General features: G+C 37.2%; 2 protein-coding genes across 2 annotated transcripts; both read right to left on the bottom strand.

Moving 5' to 3' along the window:
* Nucleotides 1–71: 71 nt before the first annotated feature.
* LOC105386579 (aminopeptidase N) lies at nucleotides 72–9,128 on the bottom strand. The gene is made up of 14 exons (XM_011557174.3): nucleotides 8,383–9,128; nucleotides 6,890–7,042; nucleotides 6,182–6,475; nucleotides 5,920–6,100; nucleotides 5,316–5,608; nucleotides 4,782–4,950; nucleotides 4,054–4,231; nucleotides 3,827–3,930; nucleotides 3,222–3,416; nucleotides 2,931–3,124; nucleotides 2,495–2,671; nucleotides 2,011–2,157; nucleotides 1,666–1,744; nucleotides 72–1,420 (listed from the first exon to the last, which is right to left on the bottom strand). Exons 1-14 carry the CDS (start codon nucleotides 9,018–9,020, stop codon nucleotides 1,208–1,210), a joined length of 3,015 nt encoding a protein of 1,004 aa, XP_011555476.3. The 5' UTR covers nucleotides 9,021–9,128; the 3' UTR covers nucleotides 72–1,207.
* A 1,004-nt stretch (nucleotides 9,129–10,132) lies between these two features.
* On the bottom strand, nucleotides 10,133–23,382 carry LOC105386580 (aminopeptidase N). The gene is made up of 16 exons (XM_048622872.1): nucleotides 23,226–23,382; nucleotides 22,014–22,491; nucleotides 21,101–21,259; nucleotides 19,901–20,215; nucleotides 18,376–18,559; nucleotides 17,698–17,851; nucleotides 16,880–16,961; nucleotides 16,489–16,672; nucleotides 15,738–15,933; nucleotides 15,099–15,238; nucleotides 13,127–13,261; nucleotides 12,272–12,452; nucleotides 11,573–11,747; nucleotides 10,997–11,143; nucleotides 10,713–10,791; nucleotides 10,133–10,576 (listed from the first exon to the last, which is right to left on the bottom strand). Exons 2-16 carry the CDS (start codon nucleotides 22,487–22,489, stop codon nucleotides 10,349–10,351), a joined length of 2,835 nt encoding a protein of 944 aa, XP_048478829.1. The 5' UTR covers nucleotides 22,490–22,491; nucleotides 23,226–23,382; the 3' UTR covers nucleotides 10,133–10,348.
* Nucleotides 23,383–24,429: the final 1,047 nt, after the last annotated feature.

The following is a 24,429-nucleotide window of genomic DNA, read 5'->3' as shown; positions in this document are numbered from 1 at the left end:
TGTATAGGTAGTATAGGTACCTATATTACTTATTGTTTCATTAGGTAATATTGATTAAATTCGAAGACACATTGCTTACGATAATATTTAATTAGAATTGTAATATGTAGGTACATATAACAATTAATATTTATTGATTTTATTTTACACAAGCTCTCTTCGATAGCTATTTCTATTAATTCTAAAGTGATACAAGATATAACACAATCACCTCATATAAGGTAACGTAAGTTAATTTAAATAAGTATTTAAAATAATTAATAATTACTATATTCATGTACTTATGTCAAATGTAGGTATATATAAAGCAAGAGGACGCGTTTGCTTCATATATACGACATTTATTTAAAACTAAATATACCACAATACCTACCCCTTATAAATGTTTTAATTTAAAGCCTATGAGTGAAAATGTAAAGTAAAAAAACTTATCAAATACGATTAACATAGGAGTAATATACTATATTATGCTTACTATTAAATGTTAAAACTTAAATATTACTTACAATGATTAAAAAGTACCTACTTACCTACATCATTAAATTTATATTTATACATTTTCATCGTGCAATTTTGTTGAGTAAAATATTTACTTTTTTCTACTTAATTAACATTATAAGATAATTATTATGTGAATATACTAAAACTAGTGCTAGGTAATTATACCCTCACTATAACTATGATTAAAATAGTTTATACTAGTACATAACTTTCTAAGAATTACGTATACAAATTCGATGTTTACTAAACTATGTCTAAAACATTCATGCCTTTATCTATATTGGCATAAAATATTAAAATACCTTTGTAATTATAATATAGTATAAGTATATAAATTTATTAATCCAACATTGTCATTACATTTCATGTAATGTAACGTGACCAAATAACTTCTTTCCGAAACAGTCAATATTATCTTTTACGATAATAAGAAGTCTCCAAAATTACCATCCTTTTCTAAACTGACAACTATACCTACTTACACAACATATTTTTAAACAAACTCCGAATTCAAGTTTAAAAAAAATAGTTTTCTGTCTAACAAAGGACAGAAAATCATCACCGATTCAAGTTCTATTAGTGAATGGTTAATTCTAAGTACCATAAAGTTAACTAATGCTTAATTACTACCTACTTTAGATTATATGAAAAAATATTTAAAATAATACAAAACTTAACAAGCTACGTTTCCAAACTAAACCCTCTGCTAGTAATTGAAGATTGTGACCATAAGTGAAACAATCAACAAAGTCGCCGAGACGACGATGGTGTGGGCATCGTTCTCGTCAATCCACTCGTAGACGATGTCCAGGTTGGCGTTGGCCCACGCCGTGTTGTCTTCGGCAAGTTTCAGGGCTCTCGCGGCGAAGCCTTCCACCTCTCCGAGGTCTACGTTTCTGTCGTTGATCCAGTTACGTAACTAGAAGAAAAATTTGGTATCGTTGATAGTATTATGTTATTATTCTTTAAACATGTGTTTTTTATACCAGGATTCCCACGGATAAACTTTTGATTATAGGTTCGTCTATAAGTCGACACGAAGCTTGCGTAAAAACGCGTGTATAATAAAAAAAATATATCGATATCTTATCCTAAGATGCTTTTGCTACTGTAGCGCCACTATGATACAACTGTAACAATGGTGATTTTCTAAATTATACTTACATTATCAGTGAAGCCTTCATCGAACGCGTGCTCTGCGAGGTGGTAAATAATTTCCATGAGCTTGACGGTTCCACCGTATCTGCAATAAGAATTACACACTGTTAATTTGCCTTTAATTTAATTTGAAAGCTATTTACCCATCTTTCTTACTTATTAATAAGTTTAGATATTTGAACCTCTCACGTTTATAAACTTTCAATAAGTACTCAAGTGCCCATGGTAAGTTGCAAGCTCATTACTAACTTCAGTCTTTCAGTTCTGAGTATGACTATTATAATTGAAATCGTTTTCCTGCTGCGATTTCAATAATCATTTAGGTAATCTTTATTGCAGTTCAAAACTCACGTGTTTCTTATTAAGATGGTGTTGTCCCTGATGAACCGGAGTGCTAGTTCCGCGTTCATGATGCTGGACTCTATCACGGCCTTGAAGAACTCCACTCGCTCTTCCACTCCCAGCTCGTAGCCATCGATGATGTTCGAGCGCAGGACACTGTAAACCGGATTTAGTAAGTGTAATAATATACGTATTAACAAAAATATAGAGATTTGTAAGCCGCGTAAATTGCTAATGCGCAGGAACCGTCTCTAATTAATGTTAATGTGACGTAAAATTACGTCACTTCAGCAGTCTACGGTGCACGGATCCGTTACCGAAGTAGATTAACGTCACTATATTGCCATCGTGGTCGTAGCTCAAACCGATGCCAGATCGACAGAGAAGGATGGAAGCGCCTGGCTTCTCGAGGGAGTAGTGGGACAGAATAAGAAGACGGTACACAATATTTAAATAAATAAAGAAATGAGCACTAAAAACCCATGTGTCTTACTTCAACAAAAAACCTTCGTCGCGTGTACAGGCGAGGGACTTGATGATGACCAGGCGTTCGTAATGAATATTTTCTGCCAATAAGGCCCTAGTGAGAGTATTCCTGGCTTGATCGTCACCTTCCCTCATCATGGTACAGTAAACTGCTGGCCGAATATCGAACGGGATGTTAGGGTTCCTAAAAAAAATAAAAATAGATAGAACATAAATGTCATATTATTTCAAAGTACACGAACGACTTAAAAAACATCAAAATCGTTATTGTTTGCCCTACTTTCAGGATAAACAAAAAAGGGCTGTTTTACAATGATAAAAGACATGCTGTCACTGTCTAAAATATAATTACAGAGAAAGACAACATGTCTTTTACCCACAGGTAGCCATAATCCAGAAATTGTGAAACAACCCCTTATTAAGCATACTATTATACAGCTTACACTTCTGGTTCAGGAGCACTGGGATCGTAGAACCAGTCGACCGCAGCGGCGATGCACGGCTGGTAGCCAGCTTTGCACGCGTGATCCATGACCAGGCCTCGAGTCATTGACGTCATCGCATCTTCGATAATCAGAGGCTCTGGACTAAAGCCTATCTCTCTTTCAAACGCTACCAGGGTTCTTCTCAGCATTCTCTGTACAAAGGGATTTAATCATGTTTTTATTACAATGAACTAGGCAAACAGATTTCATAGAAAAATTATGTGAGTAGACAATTCGAATTCAACTTACCTGGTAAATATCATCAGGACGATCATCATCAAACATTACGTGTGCCTCAAGTCTCCACCAAAGGAATTTCATATTTCTGACGTAAGCTCTCCACGGAGCATAGCTGGTCTCATGTTCCATCGACAGCACTAGTTGCAGAGCTGTGTCATAAACCACTCTGCCTGATCGCGCTAGATTCAGCGTATCATCTACAAGCTAAAACGATAATATTCATTTATTGTGATGCTATGTCGTGATAGCCGTGAGGTATAGAAGGTACTTACTCAAAAGATTTCAACTTATCGTGATGATGATGATAAAAAGCTGACACTGAATTTAAATCTGCAATATGATCATACGACAAAGAAGAAAATATATCCTAACTAATATTATAAATGCGAAAGTAACTGTGTCTGTCTGTCTGTTACTCTTTCACGCCAAAACTACTGAACGGATTTGAATGAAATTTGGTATACATATGGTCTAGACCCTGAGAAAGAACATTTGCTACTTTTTATCCCGGAATTCTCACGGGATTTTTAAGGCGAAGCGTAGCTCGCGGGCACAGCTAGTTATATATAAAAAGAGTTTTAAATGTTTACAAGTAATAAAAAAATGAAACTTACAGTGGCCCTGTTGAGTGGATGTATGACCTCTCTTCTTTCGGGATCTTGTAAGGCTTCCAGAATTCGATCCATTAAATCATTGTTATAGTTTACTCTGTAATAACCTGAAAGCACAATACATTTTATTGTATGTACAGTGATATTGTGATCTATATCTACATAATTATATGATTATCTGGAGTATTCTAGATTTACTATTTGTGTTTCTAATAAAATTTATTGGTTACCTTGTCCTTGGATATTAAGTATTATCCAGTCATCTTCATCAAGTGTGACGCTGATTGTTCGTGTGTTTTCAATATCAAACTGTGGTTGGATGTTGTTGAAGTTGGGCGTTATACTGGTCGTGTATGATATCGGAATCGGGTATGTCATCGTAGGTACCGAACCAAACCCGAATGTTTCCTGTAATTAAATGTTTGAATGTGTAGATATAAATTTCAATGTATTGAAGGAAATTACACTGAAATTCAGGGGTGCACAAAAAGCGTTCCCTCTGTCGCGCAGCCTCAAGAGCGAGCTCTTGAGGCTGCGTGATGTGAGTGAGCGCGATGCAAAACTTTTGGCATGTCTTAAATGCGCCGTGTGCTAGCCCTTCTGGAGTGACATTTTATAATTCGGTTCCTCATAAACTTTATAACAGAAATAATAATTATAGGTACATTGATTTTCTTAATTTCTAAACAAACTGGCCACGGTTACATAAATACTAGCAAACATACAATCGCAATAAACAACCTGTATGATCTGACCATGGAAGTAATAAGTAGGTACTGTTGTACGTAAGTACTTATTACTTCCATGAATCTGACGGATGTTTGAAAGGCGAGCGACGCTGCTTAAGGATGGTTAATGGCTAATGTTAGGTGGTGGTAACCCCACTGGGCCACTTATACAGAAAGCAGAAAACATTACCCTCCTCCTTTGGCGTTCGGGTAAAAAATCACATGCTAACCTGGTTCAAAGACACGGAGCTACTCCACATGGTGACGCTGATGACGGGGTAGTGTGCGCTTCGGGTCCACGGCTCGAGGAAGTCCCCCACGTCGTTGACCAGCACGTTGTCCCCGGGCACCTCGGACAGAGCGTCGTAGAGGTTGGAAGAAGTGTAGGATTGAAGGGATCTGGTGACAGGGAACCACTTTAGGAAGCAAGATAATGAAAGTTAGTTGGTAAAATGCAATTTAATTTAGGTTGTATCAGATTCCACCTTTTTTACAAATATATGAAAAAGGTAGGTGTAGGTATAGGTTAGTAATAGGGATAAATTAGAAAGCATTCTTGTTACTAAGTAGAAATCTAAAAAAATATTTTCGAGAAGGTATTGTCACTAAGATAAAGAAATTCAGTTTGAACATTAAATAAGTATAGGTAGGTACTTAGTTATGTTTTTGTGTATTGTGAGCATGTAAATTATCACTTTCTTCATCTTGTTCTACCTATATATTTTTTTTTAATAAGTACCCAGTACCTAATAAGTATATCTTACCTTTGGTTCAATAGTATCCTTGATGCTGCTTGAATGTAGCTACTAACACCCTCCTCTTTAGGATTGCCCATTGCGTTACTCAGCATATGCAGTATTGCTGGGGCTTTATATTGAGCTATACCATAAACTGCATCTCTTATGTCGGCTTCATCAAATATATTCTCTCCTTTTTCAAGAGGGAGAGCGCTGGTGTACGCGTCACGGTATAATCCCTCTTGGATGATTTCAGTAACGAACAGGGTATTAACATCGATGTTTGTCGTGTCCGTATCTGGAGCCGGTTCTCCTTGGAACTAAAATGAGTTTAATTTTGATATTTTTAATGGCGGATACGGGATAAGTCACGCCATGAAAAAATGAGATTATGTAATGGGGCGCCTAGCGGTGAGGTGGTATTAGTACATAAAAATAAAAAGTAAAATTATGACTTAACTTGTAGTTTCTAAGGTTGGAATGATTTAAGTGAAGCTCCTATATACCTACCTTCGACTATTTGAATGGTCGAAGCTCTACATATTTACCTTGAAAGTATCTATTATTTGAATTATTAAAAAGGTAGGTGTGGATTCTTACATTTTATATTAAAATTTCAAGATTTACTTACTAGTCTGGCCATTTCATAAGCCGTTCTTGTTGAGAGCCCGATGTTGACCCACGCGAATTGCCAATTATTAGGGTATATGACATAACCAAACCATTGATTAGCAACACCTTTGGAAATTTCAATTAACGCTTTACTTCGTTGTGTTACGCCATGTCGTAGTGGCATCATTATGTATGGCTCCCTAAAATAGTAAAAAATATCAAATGATAGATAGGTACAAGTAAAATTTAAGCAGGTAGGTTTAATGCAATAGTCTACTAACCAAATACATATCGTCGACAAAACGTGCCAGGTGTTGACTACGTCTGGCATGGCGATGACGGCTGCCGCTTCGTTCTGACCGTCTTGGATGGATGCAAACGGTTTTCCTGTCCACTCTTCCATTTGTGGGAAAACAAATGACAAAATTTGGGAAGCCTCAGCATCTTGACCAGTAACTCGAGAGTATAGTTGAAGAATATTGTTTGGGATTGGATTGTTAACATTTTGGAAGTTGTGTGCTACCATTCCTAGACGGTGGTGTGCTCCTAACACCGTATTGAAGGTTGCTTTCCGACTAAAAGAAAAGTAAATTATTAGGTTTATACAATATTTATGTTTTTTTTATCAAAATGTTTAAGGTTATTTCCTCATTAAGGTCATTTTTTTACAAAAAGACAATAAACGAACTCTAGTTTGCTTTTTCTATAATGTTGGTAGGAAAGTGGGCGTCATGTCTATGAAAATTGTACAATACTAAGTATTATTATACACTCGTGAGCAATGAAAAGGATCTACCGACAAAATACCGACCAAACGTCCCTATTTTTTTTTAAACATAGAATTTTTCCTTTTTATTTTATAATATTATGATGGACTGGTAAATGTACCTCAATATTGCTTAGTGCTATTTCACTGGAACTTTTTCATTGCTCGCGAGTGTACTTATTAAAGGTAGGTTACTTATTAAAAAAGTTTTAAAGAAACTTACTCTACGATTTCGACCTGTGAGCTTCCCTTGACATTCGTCGTTGGTAAATTGTCGATGGTAAATTGTATTGTAGGAACCTCCACGTCGGGCTCGTCTATACATGGGAATACCCTTCTTGCATTACTTGGGTGCAGATTCATTGCATAATATACGCTGAAATCAATCATTTTTAGTAAGATATATGCCTACATATAATTCAGTAGCACCTATGAATAGATACAATTTTATAAAAAAAACTCGTTCAGGATTTTAGGACTTACAAAATTTAAGCTATTGATTAATTTTGGAGGAAATAAGTAGGTAGGTATTGTAAGAGCGATGAAAGATTTTATTAAAATAACATAAAGGTGCACTCGAGTACATGTACATGTATAATTGTATATCCATTATCCATATCAAAGTAGCTTCAATTTTGAAAATATTATCTGAATTAGCCTCAATTTTCACTAAACGGCATAACGCTCCGCTCCAATCCGCTGCGCTCGGATCAGCATCGCTATCGAACTTGTTTCTAATAATTTGTATGGTGCGGAAACGATTAAGTATTTCTACAAGGTCAAGTATACCTACTTAATTATATTAGCAACTGTTGGCATAATTTAGTTTTTTTAAAATTAAATATTGGTTATGCTTTTTTGTACCACCCGTTTCTTTAAAACCCGGGCCCTTTACCGATGACAGGCGATAGCGGCAGAGTATAAGTATAAGTAGCACTCACTTTCAGTTCATTCTCGAAGATGAAATAAATGGGAGTATTAGGGCCGGCGCCCACTGCCGGCACGGCATGGCATGGCAGGGCAGAGGTTTTTATTACTAATCAAGTTATTTTGAATCTTATTTCAACCAGTATAGAATTCAAGTTCCTTTATTTCGATGCCACGATGCCGCGACGTGTCGCAGGATGCTGCAGCATGCCGCGGCGCGCCATTGCATCCCGCGAGGCTTAAGCGCCACTTTGGGATCGAGGAATTATGATTGCTAGTTAGTTGAAATAAGTTTGAAACTTATGCAAATCTGATGGATGTCAGATGGCTTTGCCACGGCATGCCACGGAATGCCGCGGGATGACGCAGCGCGCCGCGGGATGCCACTGCACAAACTTCCGTGCCATGCCATGCCGTGCCGGCAGTGAGAGCCGGCCCTTAGTAGCGCTATACATACTTTATCGCTATGCGCGAAACCCCCGCTGGTGTAAAAACCTAAACATAGACTATGTGATGACTATTCAGGCAGATCGAAGAAGCATGTAAGGTGTTTCGTTCTTAAAATACACACTGTATTTTTTAATTTATAATATCACACATACGCGTATAATAATATTATGTATATTAAACATAGAACTAATGCGTTTACTACTTGTAGATCACAAGTCAATAAGTGACGTGTACACATCAAGGTCTCAAAGTAAATGACAATTTGGCAACTCTTGTTTGAAAATTAGTCCCCCAACAGCAGATAGATGCGATTCAAAATTATTATGAAAATATACTTACTCGCCATTGTACCGCCCACGGTAGAGTCCGAAACCATTTTCCTGTAACTTTCCGCTGTAAGTTATGCGAAATGTGTATGAAGCTCTATTCGAATCGGTAATTATTTCCAGTTTCCCATCGTCAACAAAAAAACCAACTCCTGTGGGGTTGAAAGCTCCGTACTCCACTTGGCTCACTGTTAAATCTTCAACGTGGAATATAATAGGAATGTCTCTTGTACCATCTAATACATCCACTTGGATTAATGCTAAACCATCAAAGCTGTCACCGTTTATAGTAAGCAATATGTCATAGCTTTTAACAGTCAAACCTGGCCTTAAATTTATACGCTGAAGAGAAGAAACGGCTTTTGTTGTGTTCTTTTGAATATTTTGAGTTACATTTTTATTTGAAACCACTTCAGATTTCTTTATTTCGGCCTCTATCAATTGAACAGTCTCTTTTTCAACAAAATGATTATCGTTAGTCAGATCACCTACTTTTGGATAATGTGAATTTTCATGAATAAAAGAGTCTGTAGTTGTTACCACGGGTATTTCTTGCACTTTTCGGTTCACTGGTAATGATTTGACAAACACACTTAGTAGTAATAGGTACAGTAAGAATGGAAACTTCCATTTAAGTTTTTTCCGAGCCATTTTTCAAGATGTTAAATAGCTGGTGGTGACTATTTCTACTTGGCACGAGTCATGCGGACACCACTCACTACTTCACGTCAAACTTAGAAAAGACTGAAAATGTAGATCGTCTCTTTGAAGGTATCAATATCTGCCAGTTTTGAAGATGCTGATAGTGTCAAATATTGATAAAGACGAGATAAGGATTTTCACTTTATTTGTCTTCTCACATCTTCGTAATTTCCCAATAATTTCTTATCGCTATCTTATAAAGTTTGAATTTTATCATCTTCCTTGCATTTTTCTCTATGACTATTGAATATTTGCAATATTCGGTTACAACAAAAAAACATTGTAAATGCATTATGAGTCAATACATCATAAAAAAATCACACCTTGCCCTTATGAAAGTACTATCTTTCCTGCATTTTAAATAAACGATTAGATTTTGAGACCTTTTTTGTAGTATTGCTGTATATTGTATCCTATATTTCAAATTAACGATTACATACTTATCAATCAAATATATTCAAATAGACAGTTCTTATAATGCTAATTGCATTACCAGGTTCTGTAGCCAGGGAGATTCCTTGAGCCCTTGAGCCATATACGATCCAATTAATGAATTTTAAATTTTGAGTCTATATAATCCTTGAAGAAAATGATAGTTATTGTTGTAATAGAGTGGTGTAGATAACGTTGAGTGACATAATCAAGAAACACACCTAAGACCTGTGTGAGTTATCTTCTCTTAGACTTAGCTGTGGTATGTGTATTATTGGGTATGGCCCATAAGACTATAATAAGTAGGTAAATGAAGATTTTAAAAATATATATTTGTAGGCAAATTTTATAACTATCAACGCAGCCAGCATTATGGGTACCTTTAGGTGGGGTGCAACAGAAGAGCGCCACCAACATTTGTAAATATTTACATCTAGTTACTCAAAAGAATGGCACAAAATAGAAAATTATTTTGCATGATGATCGCCGACATCCGCTAGGATATGGCACCGAAAGAAGAAGAACATCTAGTTAAATATAAGTTTTCTATTATTAGTTTATTTAATATTATTATTATTATTATGTATCTGCTTAAATAAATTCTATCACTATCAAATAAAATACAAAGAAAGTATTAAAAATATATTATATTTTTAAGTAAGATCTTATTTTACTTAACCATTTTTATGCTTAATTCTAGTTCTTTGATTCAAAATATTGATATAATTTGAGCTTATATCTGTTTTTAAAACAAATTATAACAAAGAGTAGCTCATCAGGCACCAGATGTTCAAATAAATAGTTTTCATCTTAAGTATTCTTAGAATAAAAATGATATCTATGACTTAGAGAATATTGTAAATAGCGACCATAGCGGAAATGATAATGGTAATGGAGGCACTGACAGTGCTTGCTCCATCAGTACCGAAGTTCTTTCGCAGCCAGGCCTCGACCGTAGCAGCGTTTTGAGAGTTCCACGTGATGGAAGCGGCGATGTTCTCTTTGATGGCCGCCACTGAAGCCATCTCTCCCGCCGTGAACACGTTGGCGTATTTGTTTGAGAATTCATCGATCTAAACAAAGGAACATTCATTGGTAAAGAAATAAAGCACTCGAATAAAAAAGGTAATTATGTATTCAACCATGATGAGTTTCGGTGCTGAGTTTTGTTATATTATATATTATAGAATAAATATTAAATAATTTTACCTTGTTGGCATGCTCCTGAGTAGTGAGTGTTCTTGCAAAGGCATTGAGGATGTTCGTAGTGCCGGTTAAGCCTTGTACGCTGAAAAACACAAAATTTTATTCATATAATAATCATTTATAATGAACTGATTCAAAATAGGGTCATCTGGATGAGCGTTAAGACTCATAAAGGAGTGATTGTTAAGTTCTGAAATGTTTTATAAAATACATGTGAGATGTTAGCTGTTGGTAACTTTTTAGCTTTTTATTGAAGCAGCTTTTTACTTTTCTCTGGTTACACTTACTTTGGTTGTATATTAGCGAAGTTCTCTAAGACGAAGTCCAAAGCTGCGTTCATGTTGTCGGGGCCTGAGTTGATGGCAGACACGAGAACTGAATGTCTGTCCTGTTCTCTCACTTGGGAATCTGATGCAATAACTTGGCTGAATAAGCTGAAAAAGAAATACGTTGGTGTTTAAACCATAAAATTTAGGATGGTACTAAAAGGTTAAATCATCACTCAGAAAAGGGATTATTCATACTTTTAGACTTTTATTACACCCGCGAGCAATGAAAATCTTTCACCTGCCATTGACGCTGGAACTTTTTCATTGTTCGCGAATGTATAACGCATATTATCATTTTGTACAGCGATGCAGATATCTAGGCAGCTGAATATAACAAACAACATCACTCGTATTACGTCAACACTGATTGGATGTTCTACGCAAAGGATACAGTTTGCATATTCTTACCTACAAAGCAGCGCATCACGTGGTCACTACGATAAACCCAACGACTAATTAACTTACAAATAGTTCTTATTACTTCTGTATATTGTGCAATAAAACAAATAAATAAATAAATAATGTTCTACTTACAAGTCCCTCCTATCGGCATTAGACGTGCATCCCAGAGCGTTCAGCAAAATGGACTGTTCACTGGAGTCCTGTGTGGCGGTGTACCGCGCCCACAGGAAGTTGAAGTTATCCACGTCTCCGCCGCGCAGACCAGAACAGAACACCGTGGTCTGGATATCCGGGTTCAGAGTTTGAGCTGGAACAAAATTATAAACCGATCTTAGTGTACATAATATACCAAATCAAATCAAATAATTTATTGCCATCAAGTGTAAATTAAAGATCATCATTGTACATCATTACCTGCTCTAAATTGTGTTCAAAATTATCTTACTTTAAATAATTCTTACTAATGTAAAATCAAATGATTCATCTTGTTTATAAGGATGTAGATATTGTAGATGAAACACAAGAAAAGATAATATGTTAGGCAAAGATTAAGACAAAAATGATACGATTATTTGAGTCACATCCTCATAAAAAAGATTACGATGCGTAATACGTATACTTACATAAATATACGTATACCTACATAATATAATATATTCCAATATACCTACGATCCCGAATAACTGTCATTAGATAAGGTTATCAAAACATCAAAACCCTCCTTTAAGCTGAGGCCAATCGTCGCGCGATAGACGCTCCCGCTTCGCAGTCACTTTGGTCGCGCAGGTTTGGCCTCAGCTTTATGCTTCGCCGTAGTTAAGCAAATCTTACTTGGGTTGTCTCTGAAGTTCTGCAGCAGATTTTCGGCGGTACTGACGCAGTCCTCATTGCCGTGGAGACAGTTGATGTTCAGGATGATGTTGCGATGGAAGGGAGTGACATGCTCTTCGCCGGTGGCGGCGTTGAAGCCAAGCCTCTGGTAAAGCGGCGCGGTGAGGAAGAGAAGGTATTCCTACAGAATAGAGATTCTTCCGTCAATAATAATTCAAAGTGATAAAGATTTCTGGTAACTCGAGCATTAGTTATAAATAAATAAATAAATATGTGGGGACATCTCACACACGGCCATCCGACCCCAAGCTAGGCAGAACCTGTGTTATGGGTGTCGGACCGCTGATATATCTACACAAATACATAGATAGATAGATACTAAATATAAATATCAACACCCAAGACCCGAGTACAAATATCTGTCTTTAAACAAATATCTGCCCCAGCCGGGAATCGAACCCGGGACCATCGGCTCAGTAGTCAGGTCACTAACCACTACGCCATTCGGTCGTCGAACGTCGTCGTTATATATAGACAGACGATGGAACTATTCACTGAGTATCAATAACTTTCACTTTTGGACCTCATTACATTATCTTATGACGCCATTTTCCGCAGTCATCTTCACTTTCTTCATAAACTGAAAAAAAAACTGAATTGCATTTGCTCTAGAGTTTGAAATGTATTGAAGTTGATTTTCCGTTAGCGAGTCTGCGTTGTTCTATGCCAGTCAGATACTGACTGCCGAGAAAGCATAGGGCGTACCATGAGGACCTATATAATGTATATACAGCTGTTGCAAACGTCAATGAAAGAGTCTCCTTTCATCCCATTATAATTTACAGCATCATTTACCTGGAACAGGGGATGTACAGAAGAGCCGCTCAGCACGGAGTTGAGATAGTTGAAGGCGGCGTTGGCGGCGGCCCACGGGATGTAGTCGCGCTCCTGTACCAGGTACTGGGACAGGTCGAAGGCCAAGCTGTAGTCCTGGAGACAAACAGAACAAGTAAAGTGCATTGGAAAAAGAGTATTGGTGTTGCAAAAGTCGTATGGTAACCCAAAAGGGCGTTACTCAGGGATTTTAGTTTTTTTTTAGGTCACACAATTATTTACTATACGGAGCAGATTTTCAGAATGAACTTTTGCAACACATTGTAGAATCTAGATTACTGGCTAATTATGTATTGTAAAAAATATGGTTCAGACAATAATAATTTCTATGGCTGTAGATATTAGTTACGTACGGTTACCTGATGGCTAGGAATATACTATGCATGCATAAATAGGTAAAGTGCCTATGTGAAACTATGTACTACGTGAAAATATGTGTATATGTGTAATGCAACTATGTGTACAATAGGAGCGGTGGTAGCTCAGTCGGGTAAGCGCCCGCTTCTCACGCAAAGAGATGCGGGTTCGAATCCCGGCACTGACATGTAGCAATGAGTTCTTTTAACTTAAGTACAATGTATACCATCGCTCTTACGGTTAAGGAAAACATCGTGAGGAAACCTGCATATCTAGATTTAGCACATCTAGATATGTGAACCCACCAACCCGCAGTGGACCAGCGTGGTGGGAAATGGTCCAAGCTTAGGAAGGCAGTTTAGACCTTAGGGATATGCACAAAGGTTCCACTCGAGAGAGCCAGGTGCAGGTACTTACACCCCCACAGAGAATAGAATAGAATATGTGTACAATACTTTACTGGTTGTTAAAGATATTTTACTCACAGGAAACTGGTAAATGCTGCAAAAAATAAATGGTGTTTTATAGCATTTGACGCAGGACCATTAATTTACTTGCAAATGCTATTGTTTGAGCCTAAGAAGTTTCAGTAGGTACCTACGTATTAAAATAAATATGCACACCCCAGGGAACTTATCCAGTAGCTATCAATACCCCATCTCAGTAGACTTGATCGATTGAGCAGAAAATTGGGTTCTCACTATCTTAGGTCGATGCTACAGAATAAAAACGTACCAAGTTATAACTTTGCATTGTCTTATCGTATCAAAAAGGTCTAAAAGATACTGCCTCAATATTTCTGATAGATCGTAGGACTGATTAGATTTAAAATTATTTACCGTAGGTACATTTGTTCATAATATCAAATGAAAGTTACCTAAACCTTTTAAGATTTTAATAAGTTTTCTATTTGTGGTGTAGGTAGTTAAAATAGGTCCTTAGCATGGTTTCGTAATAAATGTTTTTGTTATTTAAGAACAACGTTTTTAGATAAAAGGCCTTTTTATATTTTGCTAGCAAAAAGAAAGTTAATCTGTATGCATAAACTGTAATGCTTGAGACTCATTCCCCATTCAAGGCAAGAGGAAACTTGTGCCTAGAGAATACTAGAGTGATGGAATAGATTATTCAAAACTGTATTTTTGTATTTCGTTACTCATTTATAGGTATACATAAGGTAGGTATATATAAATAATTTATTTATAATGTTTCACTTTATGTTAATGATTATCGTCTTTATTATTATATGTTCCTTTTATCTAAAATGAATAATGGTGTTTTTTTAATGCCATAATATTCCTTTAACAAACATATATCCCTCCAGAATCGGCCTTTAGCGTCGACCTTAGCTATTGTACAACTTAACCATATATTGATGATTTTGGAGAAATCTGTAAGTACAGTGAACTGCTAAGAAACCTGAAGTGAACCGTCTCAGTAGCAATATTATACTCTACGAAGTGTTAGGTTTATGTCCATGCCACTGTACCTAAGTCCTCGGAGAATGGAGCTTTGAGGAGGCCCACGGCCTGTACTTTTTACAGGTACCCTAGTGTGTTTGTTTGTATGTACTTACAAGACGTCCGTTTCTGGCCAGGTTGAATGAGTCGTCGATGAGCTGAGCCCGGTTCAGTAGGTGGATGATCTCATGCGTGTCATTCAGGACCTTAGCCAGAGCCCTCCAGTTTTCAGGGTCGTAGTTTACACGGTAGTAACCTGAGGGATAAAGTATTTGGATAAATTTAAGGCTTGTCAAGGAACATTGACGTTAAAGTGTGAAATTGGATACTGTTGGCTGGCAACCCATAAACCACAATATAGTGCCACAAACTTATCTGTTCCGGTGAGAGCGAACTAAATTGGTCCATACCTCATTACTTACTGTACTAATGAATTTCATATTGACATAGATTATATGGACCAATTTAGTTCGCTCTCACCGGAACAGATAAGTTTGTGGCACTATAATCATCTTTAACAGATGCTGTGGCCAATGATGACAATTATTGACAGCCTATCATGGCTGTCAATAATTGTCAGTAAAAGTATAAAAAATGGAAGTTAGTTTCATTATTTGGCCGTAGTCTAACTCTATATGTTAAACAAATTGTGCTCTTAACAATATCATGAATAATTTTATCTAATAATAACGTTTTGACCAATTCACACTTAAACGAGCGTCTAGTGAAGATGTAAAAACAAAAGAACTCCATACCAGTCTGTTGCTTATTGACAATGAACCACTCGGCGTTCTGGAGCCCAGGGACCTGGACCGCCTCGGCCGCGAGCTGGGGCGGCAACCAGGCCATGGGGCGCGTGTCGTTGAAGTTCACGTCAGTGCTGAGCACCCAGTTGAGAGGCACGTTCCACACCGTGTTGGACTCTTGGGTGCTGTCTGTGAGGAAGCGCCGCTGGTGGAGAGAGGGAAAGGTTTAGTTTGTAGTTCAGAAACAAAAGCAGTAATCGTGAAATAATGGTGTGGAAGGAGTCTTTATAGTCTACTATTACCCTCATAATAATTGGAAAGTTAAAGATAAAATGGTATTAACAGCGTTTTAATTTTGGCAACATAGGACTGCATTGCGATTCTGTAAAATCAGACTTCACTTCGCATCTCACTTCAATCTTCATTCTACCTTCACCTTTCACTTCACGTTCGAACAGTAATGATTATTGGTGAATTATTATAATAACAATCATACATTATTTGTCAAAATCTCGACATTGCTTTAGTTCTAATCACTTCCAACCTTGTAAGGATTCGCTAGTGTGCATTCGATGTGTCTACGAAAATTATAGAATGCCAATTTGAAAACTCACTCCGGATTCAGAATCGAGTTTTGACAATTAGCTTTGGAATCGCAATGCTGAATGCTAACAAAGAATTTATTGTAATCGTAAGGTTCTCCAGGTCTCTAAGGTGAAATCTAAAAACAACCCCTAGATAAATATCCTGAATACCATACCTGAGTGATAACAAATGACTGTGCGGAGGGCGCTGACCGCCTGACGGTGACTACGGGGAATCCCCCCTGCTGGGTCCACCGGTTCATGATGATGGACAGACGCCAGCGGATGCTGTGGTCTGACGCGTCCACTACTTCTTGGATCGCTTCGAACAGGTCAGTTGGCTTGGCGGCTTTGCGAGACCTGGCGTTGTGATTGGTAATTGAATGGTTGCTTATGCATGCTTTGAAATAATTATATGGTTTGAGAGTTTACTTACTGTTATCCTGATGCATGGAAGCAAAAAGAGATTTATAAACATTATCATATAAATAAAATATAAATGTTTTAAAGTATTGATACTCGTAATAATATTGTAATGACCGTGGTTTATAAAAAAATAATACTTACATTCTGGAAATGTATAAAGCAAGACTCTTTCGGAAGATTTCTGGCGTTAAGAAGTGCTGCATCATGCGAATAACTGACCCAGCTGAAAAAAAAAAACATAAAAATCTTAATTTAAGAGGCAGGATTGACAGATACATTTGTGTTTAGAACAATGTTGAAACAAGGTTAAAATGAATGAAACATCAATTAACTACTTACCATATTAAAATTTGCCATTTTCTCAGGATATTTATTGTCAGTTTATTTTAGTTTATGAGGTTATGGATGAATTATAATAGAGGCGGAATTTGCAAATATCGGAAACGAAACAAATTTTTCATTTATTATCTCGCTGAGAAGCTGGCATTAGTTATTGATAACGAAATACACATCCGATAAATACATTCTTGGTTAATGCTTTTCAGTTTTTATCACGAGCATTGACAGTTAACCTAAAAAGTAGGTCCCCCAATACAAGAAGTGGAAAGCCGTGTTTAGCAAAAGCTGCGTACAGACCGGCCCAACGAACGCCAACGAACGGGTTTCGTTGACCTTCGTTACTGCCCTGTTTTTGTATGATAAATATCCATCGTTGGGATAACCGTTGGCGTTCGTTGGGCGTTCGTTGGCCCGGTCTGTACGCAGCTAAAGACATACAAAGCTCCAAGATTATTAATTACAATAATAAAGCAGCCAATTTGCTACTGACGACAACGTGTCACTGCTCTGGGGCCCTATCGCGAAGTCAAAACGAAGTAACATTTGCGAAGTAATTAGGTTGCATTTGGCAAATTCTATTGACACCCTAAAGCCTAGATATAAACTGCAAGCCCACTTACACTTCTGATAAGCGACAGAGTTGAAGGTGCCGAGGATCTGCGACGGGGTGCGCACTTCAAACGTCATCGGGTTGACGGAGAGCACAGCGTCCGACTGGAACACGTTCTGCATGTTGATGACGAACTGGTCCATCATCCGCCATTCTGGGAGCACCTGGAATGATTGTTATTATTAGGTATTTATTTATTACACATTGCAGTTTTACTCAATTCCCGCAAAACCAATATTTTACCGTTTAGGATTATTATAGAAAGTGCTCTTATGGTTAAGGAAAAGATAGTGAAGATGTATGCTGAATGATTCTAGAGCACGGTACTCACTACTCATTCACACGTGAGCATAAATATGCATGTTCATGTACAGCACCACATTACGAACGGATCATAAAACAGGTGGTCTGCCAACAGCTCTTCGTCAGTCGTTAGACCACCATGCTGTGACCGCCTTTGTCCACCTATCGGCCTCTCGACTAGCCCAGTTTCCTGCCTGAACTGAAATTGGAGTACAATTTCAGTTCGGCCATACCGACGTCGAACACTTTAGTCTTTTGGCGGTTCACCACGTTGGGAATACGGTATCTAAGCGAAATTCCTAACATAGCCCGCTCCATAGCTCTCAGTTTTTTTAATTTTTTCATGCTATATTCACCTAATCATCCCATTAATTTCAATACTCACAAGGTCAGTAGCGAAGCTCTCGAAGAAGTTAGCGAAGCCCTCGTTCAGCCAGGTGTAGGTCCAGGAGTCGGGCCCCACCTCGTTGCCGAACCACTGGTGCGTGTTCTCGTGCGAGATGATCCGGCCGATGCCCTGCAGGGTGGAGGTTGTCGTCACGCCTTCTTGCACTAGCAGCGCTATTTCTCTGAGGGAGAATGTATAGACGAGTGTTAAACATGTATGTATAATTATAACTCATACTGCCAAAAATTGCGTTTGGTAATTGTCTCCTTTCCAGCGTCGATATTTGTATTCAACATCTGCTACCGTACCAACCACCGACACAATAGCAGTTAAAAATCCATAAACATCGTCCCTCGCTTGTTAAACATCTGTCAGAGGCATAAAAGTTGCGTCAGATTTGACAAGCGAGCGACGCTGCTTATGGATTGTTAATATCTATAAACGACCATACTAGTTAGGGTCTAGACAGACGGACCGCATTTCAACTGCAATCCTAGTGCAAATGGCAGTTCAGGTGCAGTTTGAATGCAGTTGTTGACACGACTGCAATTCAGTTGCAGTCGGCGTGCAGTCGTGTACTTTTGGTTAGCGTTTGGTTTTTCAGTCCTATTGCAGTCGTGTCAACTGCATTCAAACTATAAAGGTATTCCTTGTGAGAGTTTTGGAAGACAACCGTGTTAAATAATATAAATTACAGGGAGTTAATAGTAAGCCTGATAAGAGAGAACAACAGACTGGTGTGGCTTAGAACGGGTATTTTAGAAGGGATATTTAAAAGTATATATTTATCTCAGGGCAACAAATTCAATTCTGACTTGTACATCGTAAGAGATTAAATTGAAAGCTTAGTAATAGCTTACTTGAAGAGTGAGTTTAACAGTAGCATAGTTTTTCTAGAAACTTTTAGATCTCTCATATCCCTTCTTTCCGGTAACAATATATAGTTTTAAAGTGGGTACACTAAAATAGATGTTTAAAGTTATTTGAAAGGTATATAATACGTATGTTGTACCTATAATTATCATGGTTTATAACTTTTATTTATCAGTTAAGTATAATTTTTAATTCCGAATATCACAAATAAACTTTTATTTGTAAGTACTTATTTGTGCTGACCACTGATGAAAATTCATATAGCATTACACTGAATAGTCGGCCCTCTTGTAAAAGGAACTAAGTAGATATGTAGTTTAAAATATTGTTTTGTGACGAGGCACAAAGGCTTTCAGGCACTATCTTGCAAGTGAAGGCTGTAACCCGATACACTCTGTTCTAGATAAATATCGCTTTGTGAATGCGCGTTTTTGTTTATAAGGTTTGTGTGTTGTTTACTAAGTATCACACTTACGCGATTCTGTAAGGAAGAACCGAAGGCTAATTTGTGAATTTCGTCTATGTAAGTATATCAAAGTCAAAAATGGTTTCAGATTGAAAATATTGAAATTCGTCGTTGATATCCTTATTATAGAATCGCCTCGTAGTTTAACAGTAAGTTAATGACAGATCTATCAGTTAAGGTTACCTGTAAATAACCAGTCCCCAGTTCTCCATGGCACCAGCGGCGAAGTCTGGCACCGCCACTTTGTCGATCTTCGGGAAGGCGTAAGGAAACTCAGTATACTTCTCCAGTTCTACCATGTTCTTCTGTCCGAAGTCTAAAGCAAACTCTGCCGTGTTCTGGGTCCCTGGTCTCGAGAACACTTTCATGGATTTGTCGTAGGTGGGGTTGTTTTCATTGGAGATGTAGTCGAACTTGGAGACCAGGTAGGCCAGCAGGTAGCTGGACATCACCAGGGTGTCCTGGAACTCGTGCTTGGCGAAGCCTGGCCGGTCGGACCTGGAGAGGAAATAAAGACAAATGATGGTAATTATGGTGCATGGTTCCAGCGTGTAGTAATCTTTAGAAACTGAAGGCTTCGAACATGTTCTCAAGTTACTGCGAAAATGTATTCCATTTGGTTTTGTCTCTATACAAGGCGGTACATAGACAGATATAACTCTTTTCTCCTCTTGCTAGTTTTCTTTTTATAAGAGGCATGATTGGCATTAAAAATGTTGCAAGATGCATGTTCAACTGTTCATTGATAAAATCCGGCATCCACGGAAATCGGACACAATAAAACTGAATTGTGTCTCGGACACTCTTACGCTCAGGCAATCATGCACAATAGTACTAGTGTCTAGTACACAAGAATGCCAGGCAGGGCTGCACGAGGCATTACATTCTCGTAAAATCAATGTAAAGGAACTATCGTTTAAAAGTGAGAGATAAGATATGCATAACACACGTTGCTCTCATTTAATATGAGATTATTCCCATCATCATAATCATCCTGCTAATTAATGTTTCCCCGATATTTTTACAAGGAAAGCCCTATATTTTGAGGTCCATCCAGAACGATCTTTATCGTTCACTGCTAGACATGAGCTTCTTCCAACGGTAGCTTTATTTTTCTGTTAAGAAACAGACCCCGAAAAGTCCAACGTAGCGTTTAAATTCAGCGGCGACGGTTTGCTTGTACTTTTTTAAATTTTATATTGTGTTATCAGTTATCACTCTACGTTCTATATTATGTTGAAATACTTATGCTTTAATATGATTTAATTTTAAATGCACAGCAATTTGGAAAAGTAGTCCAGACAGTTTTGGCATTTAACCAGGCCATCTACAACGATAAAGAATCCGTGTAGCGGCACCCTAAAGGCCGAGCTAGCTACCTACTTCAAACTATCGGTCCTCAAAGGCATGTTGGTCTCGACCACGTTGTACGCCGGCGGCGCGTAGATGGTGGTGCGGAAGACTGCCTTCAGGACCGGCTCGTCGTAGCACGGGAACGCGCGGCGAGCGAACGTGGGCTGCAGCTGGGATGTCACCAGCGACCTGGGGTGTAGTAAGTAAGTAACTTTAATTATGAAGTCTACTAGCTGTTCCCGCGAGCTTCACTTCGCCTTAGAAAGTTTTCCCGCGGGAATTCCGGGATAAAAAGTAGCCTATGTTCTTTCTCACGGTCTAGACCATGTGTATACCAAATTTCATTCAAATCCGTTCAATAGTTTTGACGTGAAAGAGTAACAGACAGACAGACAGACAGACACAGTTACTTTCGCATTTATAATATTAGTTAGGATTAGGACAAGGATGAGGATCATGTATGTATGTATGTATACCTACAACCTATGTACTCTTGTATTGATACTAGAGTCAGTTAGTTCTTAGCAAGATGCGATTCAATTTACAATTTATTCGGGAATACATTGTTTTATTTCATCCCACGCTACAGACCTGCAATTTTAACATGGCGCATGGTGGTACTTTCAACCACACACGTCTTTAAAGTCGATTGACAGTGTCGTGTAAGTACGTTTAAGTGAAATTTTCAGTGAATGGCCTCTAATGAAGTGCGGTGTTAATGTCTGATCAAACAATTATTTTATTATGATTGATCAAGAGTGTGTAATGAGTTACTGAGTCATTGATATTAGGAGTTACCCAAAAAATTACGTAACGCATATTGGCGGAATTATTCGCTGCCAACTAATTTCGTATGAAATAGTATAGTATATATATATTATTATATATATTATATATTCCTATATATGATTTCATTTTATATTTAAATTGTATTTAAACTTACACAGTAGCTCCATTCTCCACATATCTGGACACGTAGACTCCGAACATGTTGGGCGCGTACTGAGCCGAGTACGAGATCTCAACTGTGATTGGCTGCAGTGCATCAAGAACTCTAGTGAACTGAATCTTCAGAAGATGCGTGTCATCAGTAGCCAAAGTGTAGCTTGAGAACAAATTTTTATTCTCATCACTTGGCAAGTCTGAGTAAGCACGGATAGACAGTATCTCCATTTCCATAGCGTGCAGGACAATCTCTTGTGTAGCAATTCTCGGCACGACTCTTATTGCTACTGTGCCATTAAAGGACGCTTCGTATTCAGGGTCAAAGAAAAGTTGGACATCGTAGAAGGTCGGGAATGACTCCCCTGGCAGAACGTAGTTGTCATACGTGTTTTGTAGGGCGATGCTGTTGTCTGTCAGTTGCACGGGGTTCCCGCAGACTAAGCCCAACAGAGTCAGGCAGATAAGTAAACGCATCTCTGGAATAACAATGATTAAAATGTATAAATTGTATTGGAATAAGAACGTTATTGTTTTTTTTATATAACTATGACGAATGGAACAATTAAAAAGTAATAATTTGAAAAGTTGGCATGAATAAAAACGGTTTCCATCATTGGAAACAGTGAGTAAACTTTCCCTGATGAAATTTATTTAATATCATACGAAAGCATACTAAGAATACTAAGATAAAAGTTACAAAAAAACAAACAAAATAAATTATTTTGTGTCGATGCCAAAAAACTTGCTCTTTAAACTTATTGTAGCATATAGCAGTCGTAGGTACATACCTACTATCATAAGAGTTATCTATACTATCTTCACATATCCATAGTACATTCGTTCTCATTTATCTAAAGAATTCCACATCACGTGGCCCTTATCATATCAAAGACGGAGATATTGAGTGTTGTGAATTCGTGTGCGAAGATGAAGATATTGACGATATAAAAAATACTTTATTACCAAAAACATGTTTCGATCAGGTATTTGACACCTGTTTTGTTTGTGTCTTGCTTTTTAGTAGTATGATATAGTTACAGAATATAGTAACTATGATAATGATGACAAAGATGCTTTATGTTAATGAAATAACCATGTTATGGTTGTTTTGTTTTTAATGTAACAAACTTTAAATTAGTGTACTATTTTTTGATACTTCGAATGTTCACCTTTTATTTACCGTATAGTTATAATATAATTATTTATTTACCTATTATTATTTATCCTCTATTTATTATCCTAAAACAGCACCGTCACTCCACAAAACACCACTCACACAACTGAATAAAATTAAAATCTTAACTACATTAAAATGAAATTTTTAATCTAAATCCATTTTATCATTTGATAATTTTGCTTTTGATCCTAATTTAATGATTGTTTAATCCTAAGGTGAATATAATACGTATTCGAATACTCCTAATCATATTGCTGTTATCGTTATCTATTGTAATGCATCAAACAATTAATCTTACGATAAGAATTTATTCGGTGATACATAATGACTTTTCAAAAATATCTTAATATAGTATCAATGTGGCGAGTTTCATCAGCTGTTCCATCTATAATTGGCCTTTAGGTATCCCTTGATTCTAGAGTTTGAATAGTCTAGAAAAAAAACTATGTCTACCCAAAATTAGGTAGGTACCAGCAGTCATTATAATTTCTATAAAGAAAACAGTATAATATACACTTACACTTTTACTGTCGTTTGTCTCATTTTGCAACGATGTCACAGGCCAGCGTCTGAAAAAATAAGTAAATGTTGATTCTATTTCATTTTAGCAATGTTAGTCTAAAAACTTTCTTTATAATTGGAACTTTATTCTTTAGAGGAACACTAACATAACATTGCATAATTGTTTTATTTACATATTTGTTACGAGTAAGTACCTATATCAGAAACGTCAATTAAGTGTAAATGGTGTGCTGACCAATTCATTTTATTTTCTTTATAAATATTTGAGCTACTTTGGATAGACGGTCACCTAGCACAAAAAATACCTGTCCTAGAGTCGTGCTACCAACCATAGCCATAGCCACTAATCCTCGCAACCATATGTCATATAATTTATTCAGAAAATGTTGTTTATACAGGATTCTTTATTTTCAGCTGCAATCGTACTTTTTATGCCTATGGGTATAAAAAGCGGATTGTGGTGTTAACAAAGTGATATTGAACAAGTTGCAGTTTTTCTAGCCCCGGGCCAGATGTGGCTCCGACGATGTCCCCTAGGGTCGGATATGTGAAGGACCAATGCTAATGCGACCTATATTCTAAGTATATTTATGAAATCCTATATAGCATGTACCAATAAATTACCGTCCCTTGCACCTCCTGTGGGTGATTGGTAGAAAATGCTTATAGCATTAAGTCCACTCTTTGTACACTAACATTAGTGCAATAATGGATT

This window comes from Plutella xylostella, chromosome 9, assembly GCF_932276165.1.
Source record: "Plutella xylostella chromosome 9, ilPluXylo3.1, whole genome shotgun sequence".
In the NCBI taxonomy this organism is placed as follows: Eukaryota; Metazoa; Arthropoda; class Insecta; order Lepidoptera; family Plutellidae; genus Plutella; species Plutella xylostella.
Note: the sequence above shows the minus strand (reverse complement) of the source record. Positions and strands in the feature narration are given on the sequence as shown.

Bases quoted from the DNA above. Each gene is read 5' to 3' on its own strand.
- LOC105386580 (XM_048622872.1), bottom strand. From the start codon at position 22,489: ATGCGTTTACTTATCTGCCTGACTCTGTTGGGCTTAGTCTGCGGGAAC. The intron at 15,934-16,488 runs GTATGGTATTCA...TCTCTCCACCAG, and splicing joins AGTCATTTGTTATCACTCAG to CGGCGCTTCCTCACAGACAG. The intron at 12,453-13,126 runs GTAAATGATGCT...TCTATTCTGTAG, and splicing joins CTGTACATCCCCTGTTCCAG to GAATACCTTCTCTTCCTCAC.
- LOC105386579 (XM_011557174.3), bottom strand. From the start codon at position 9,020: ATGGCTCGGAAAAAACTTAAATGGAAGTTTCCATTCTTACTGTACCTA. The intron at 7,043-8,382 runs GTAAGTATATTT...GATTGATTTCAG, and splicing joins CGTGGGCGGTACAATGGCGA to CGTATATTATGCAATGAATC. The intron at 4,951-5,315 runs GTAAGATATACT...CCCTGTCACCAG, and splicing joins AGGATACTATTGAACCAAAG to ATCCCTTCAATCCTACACTT.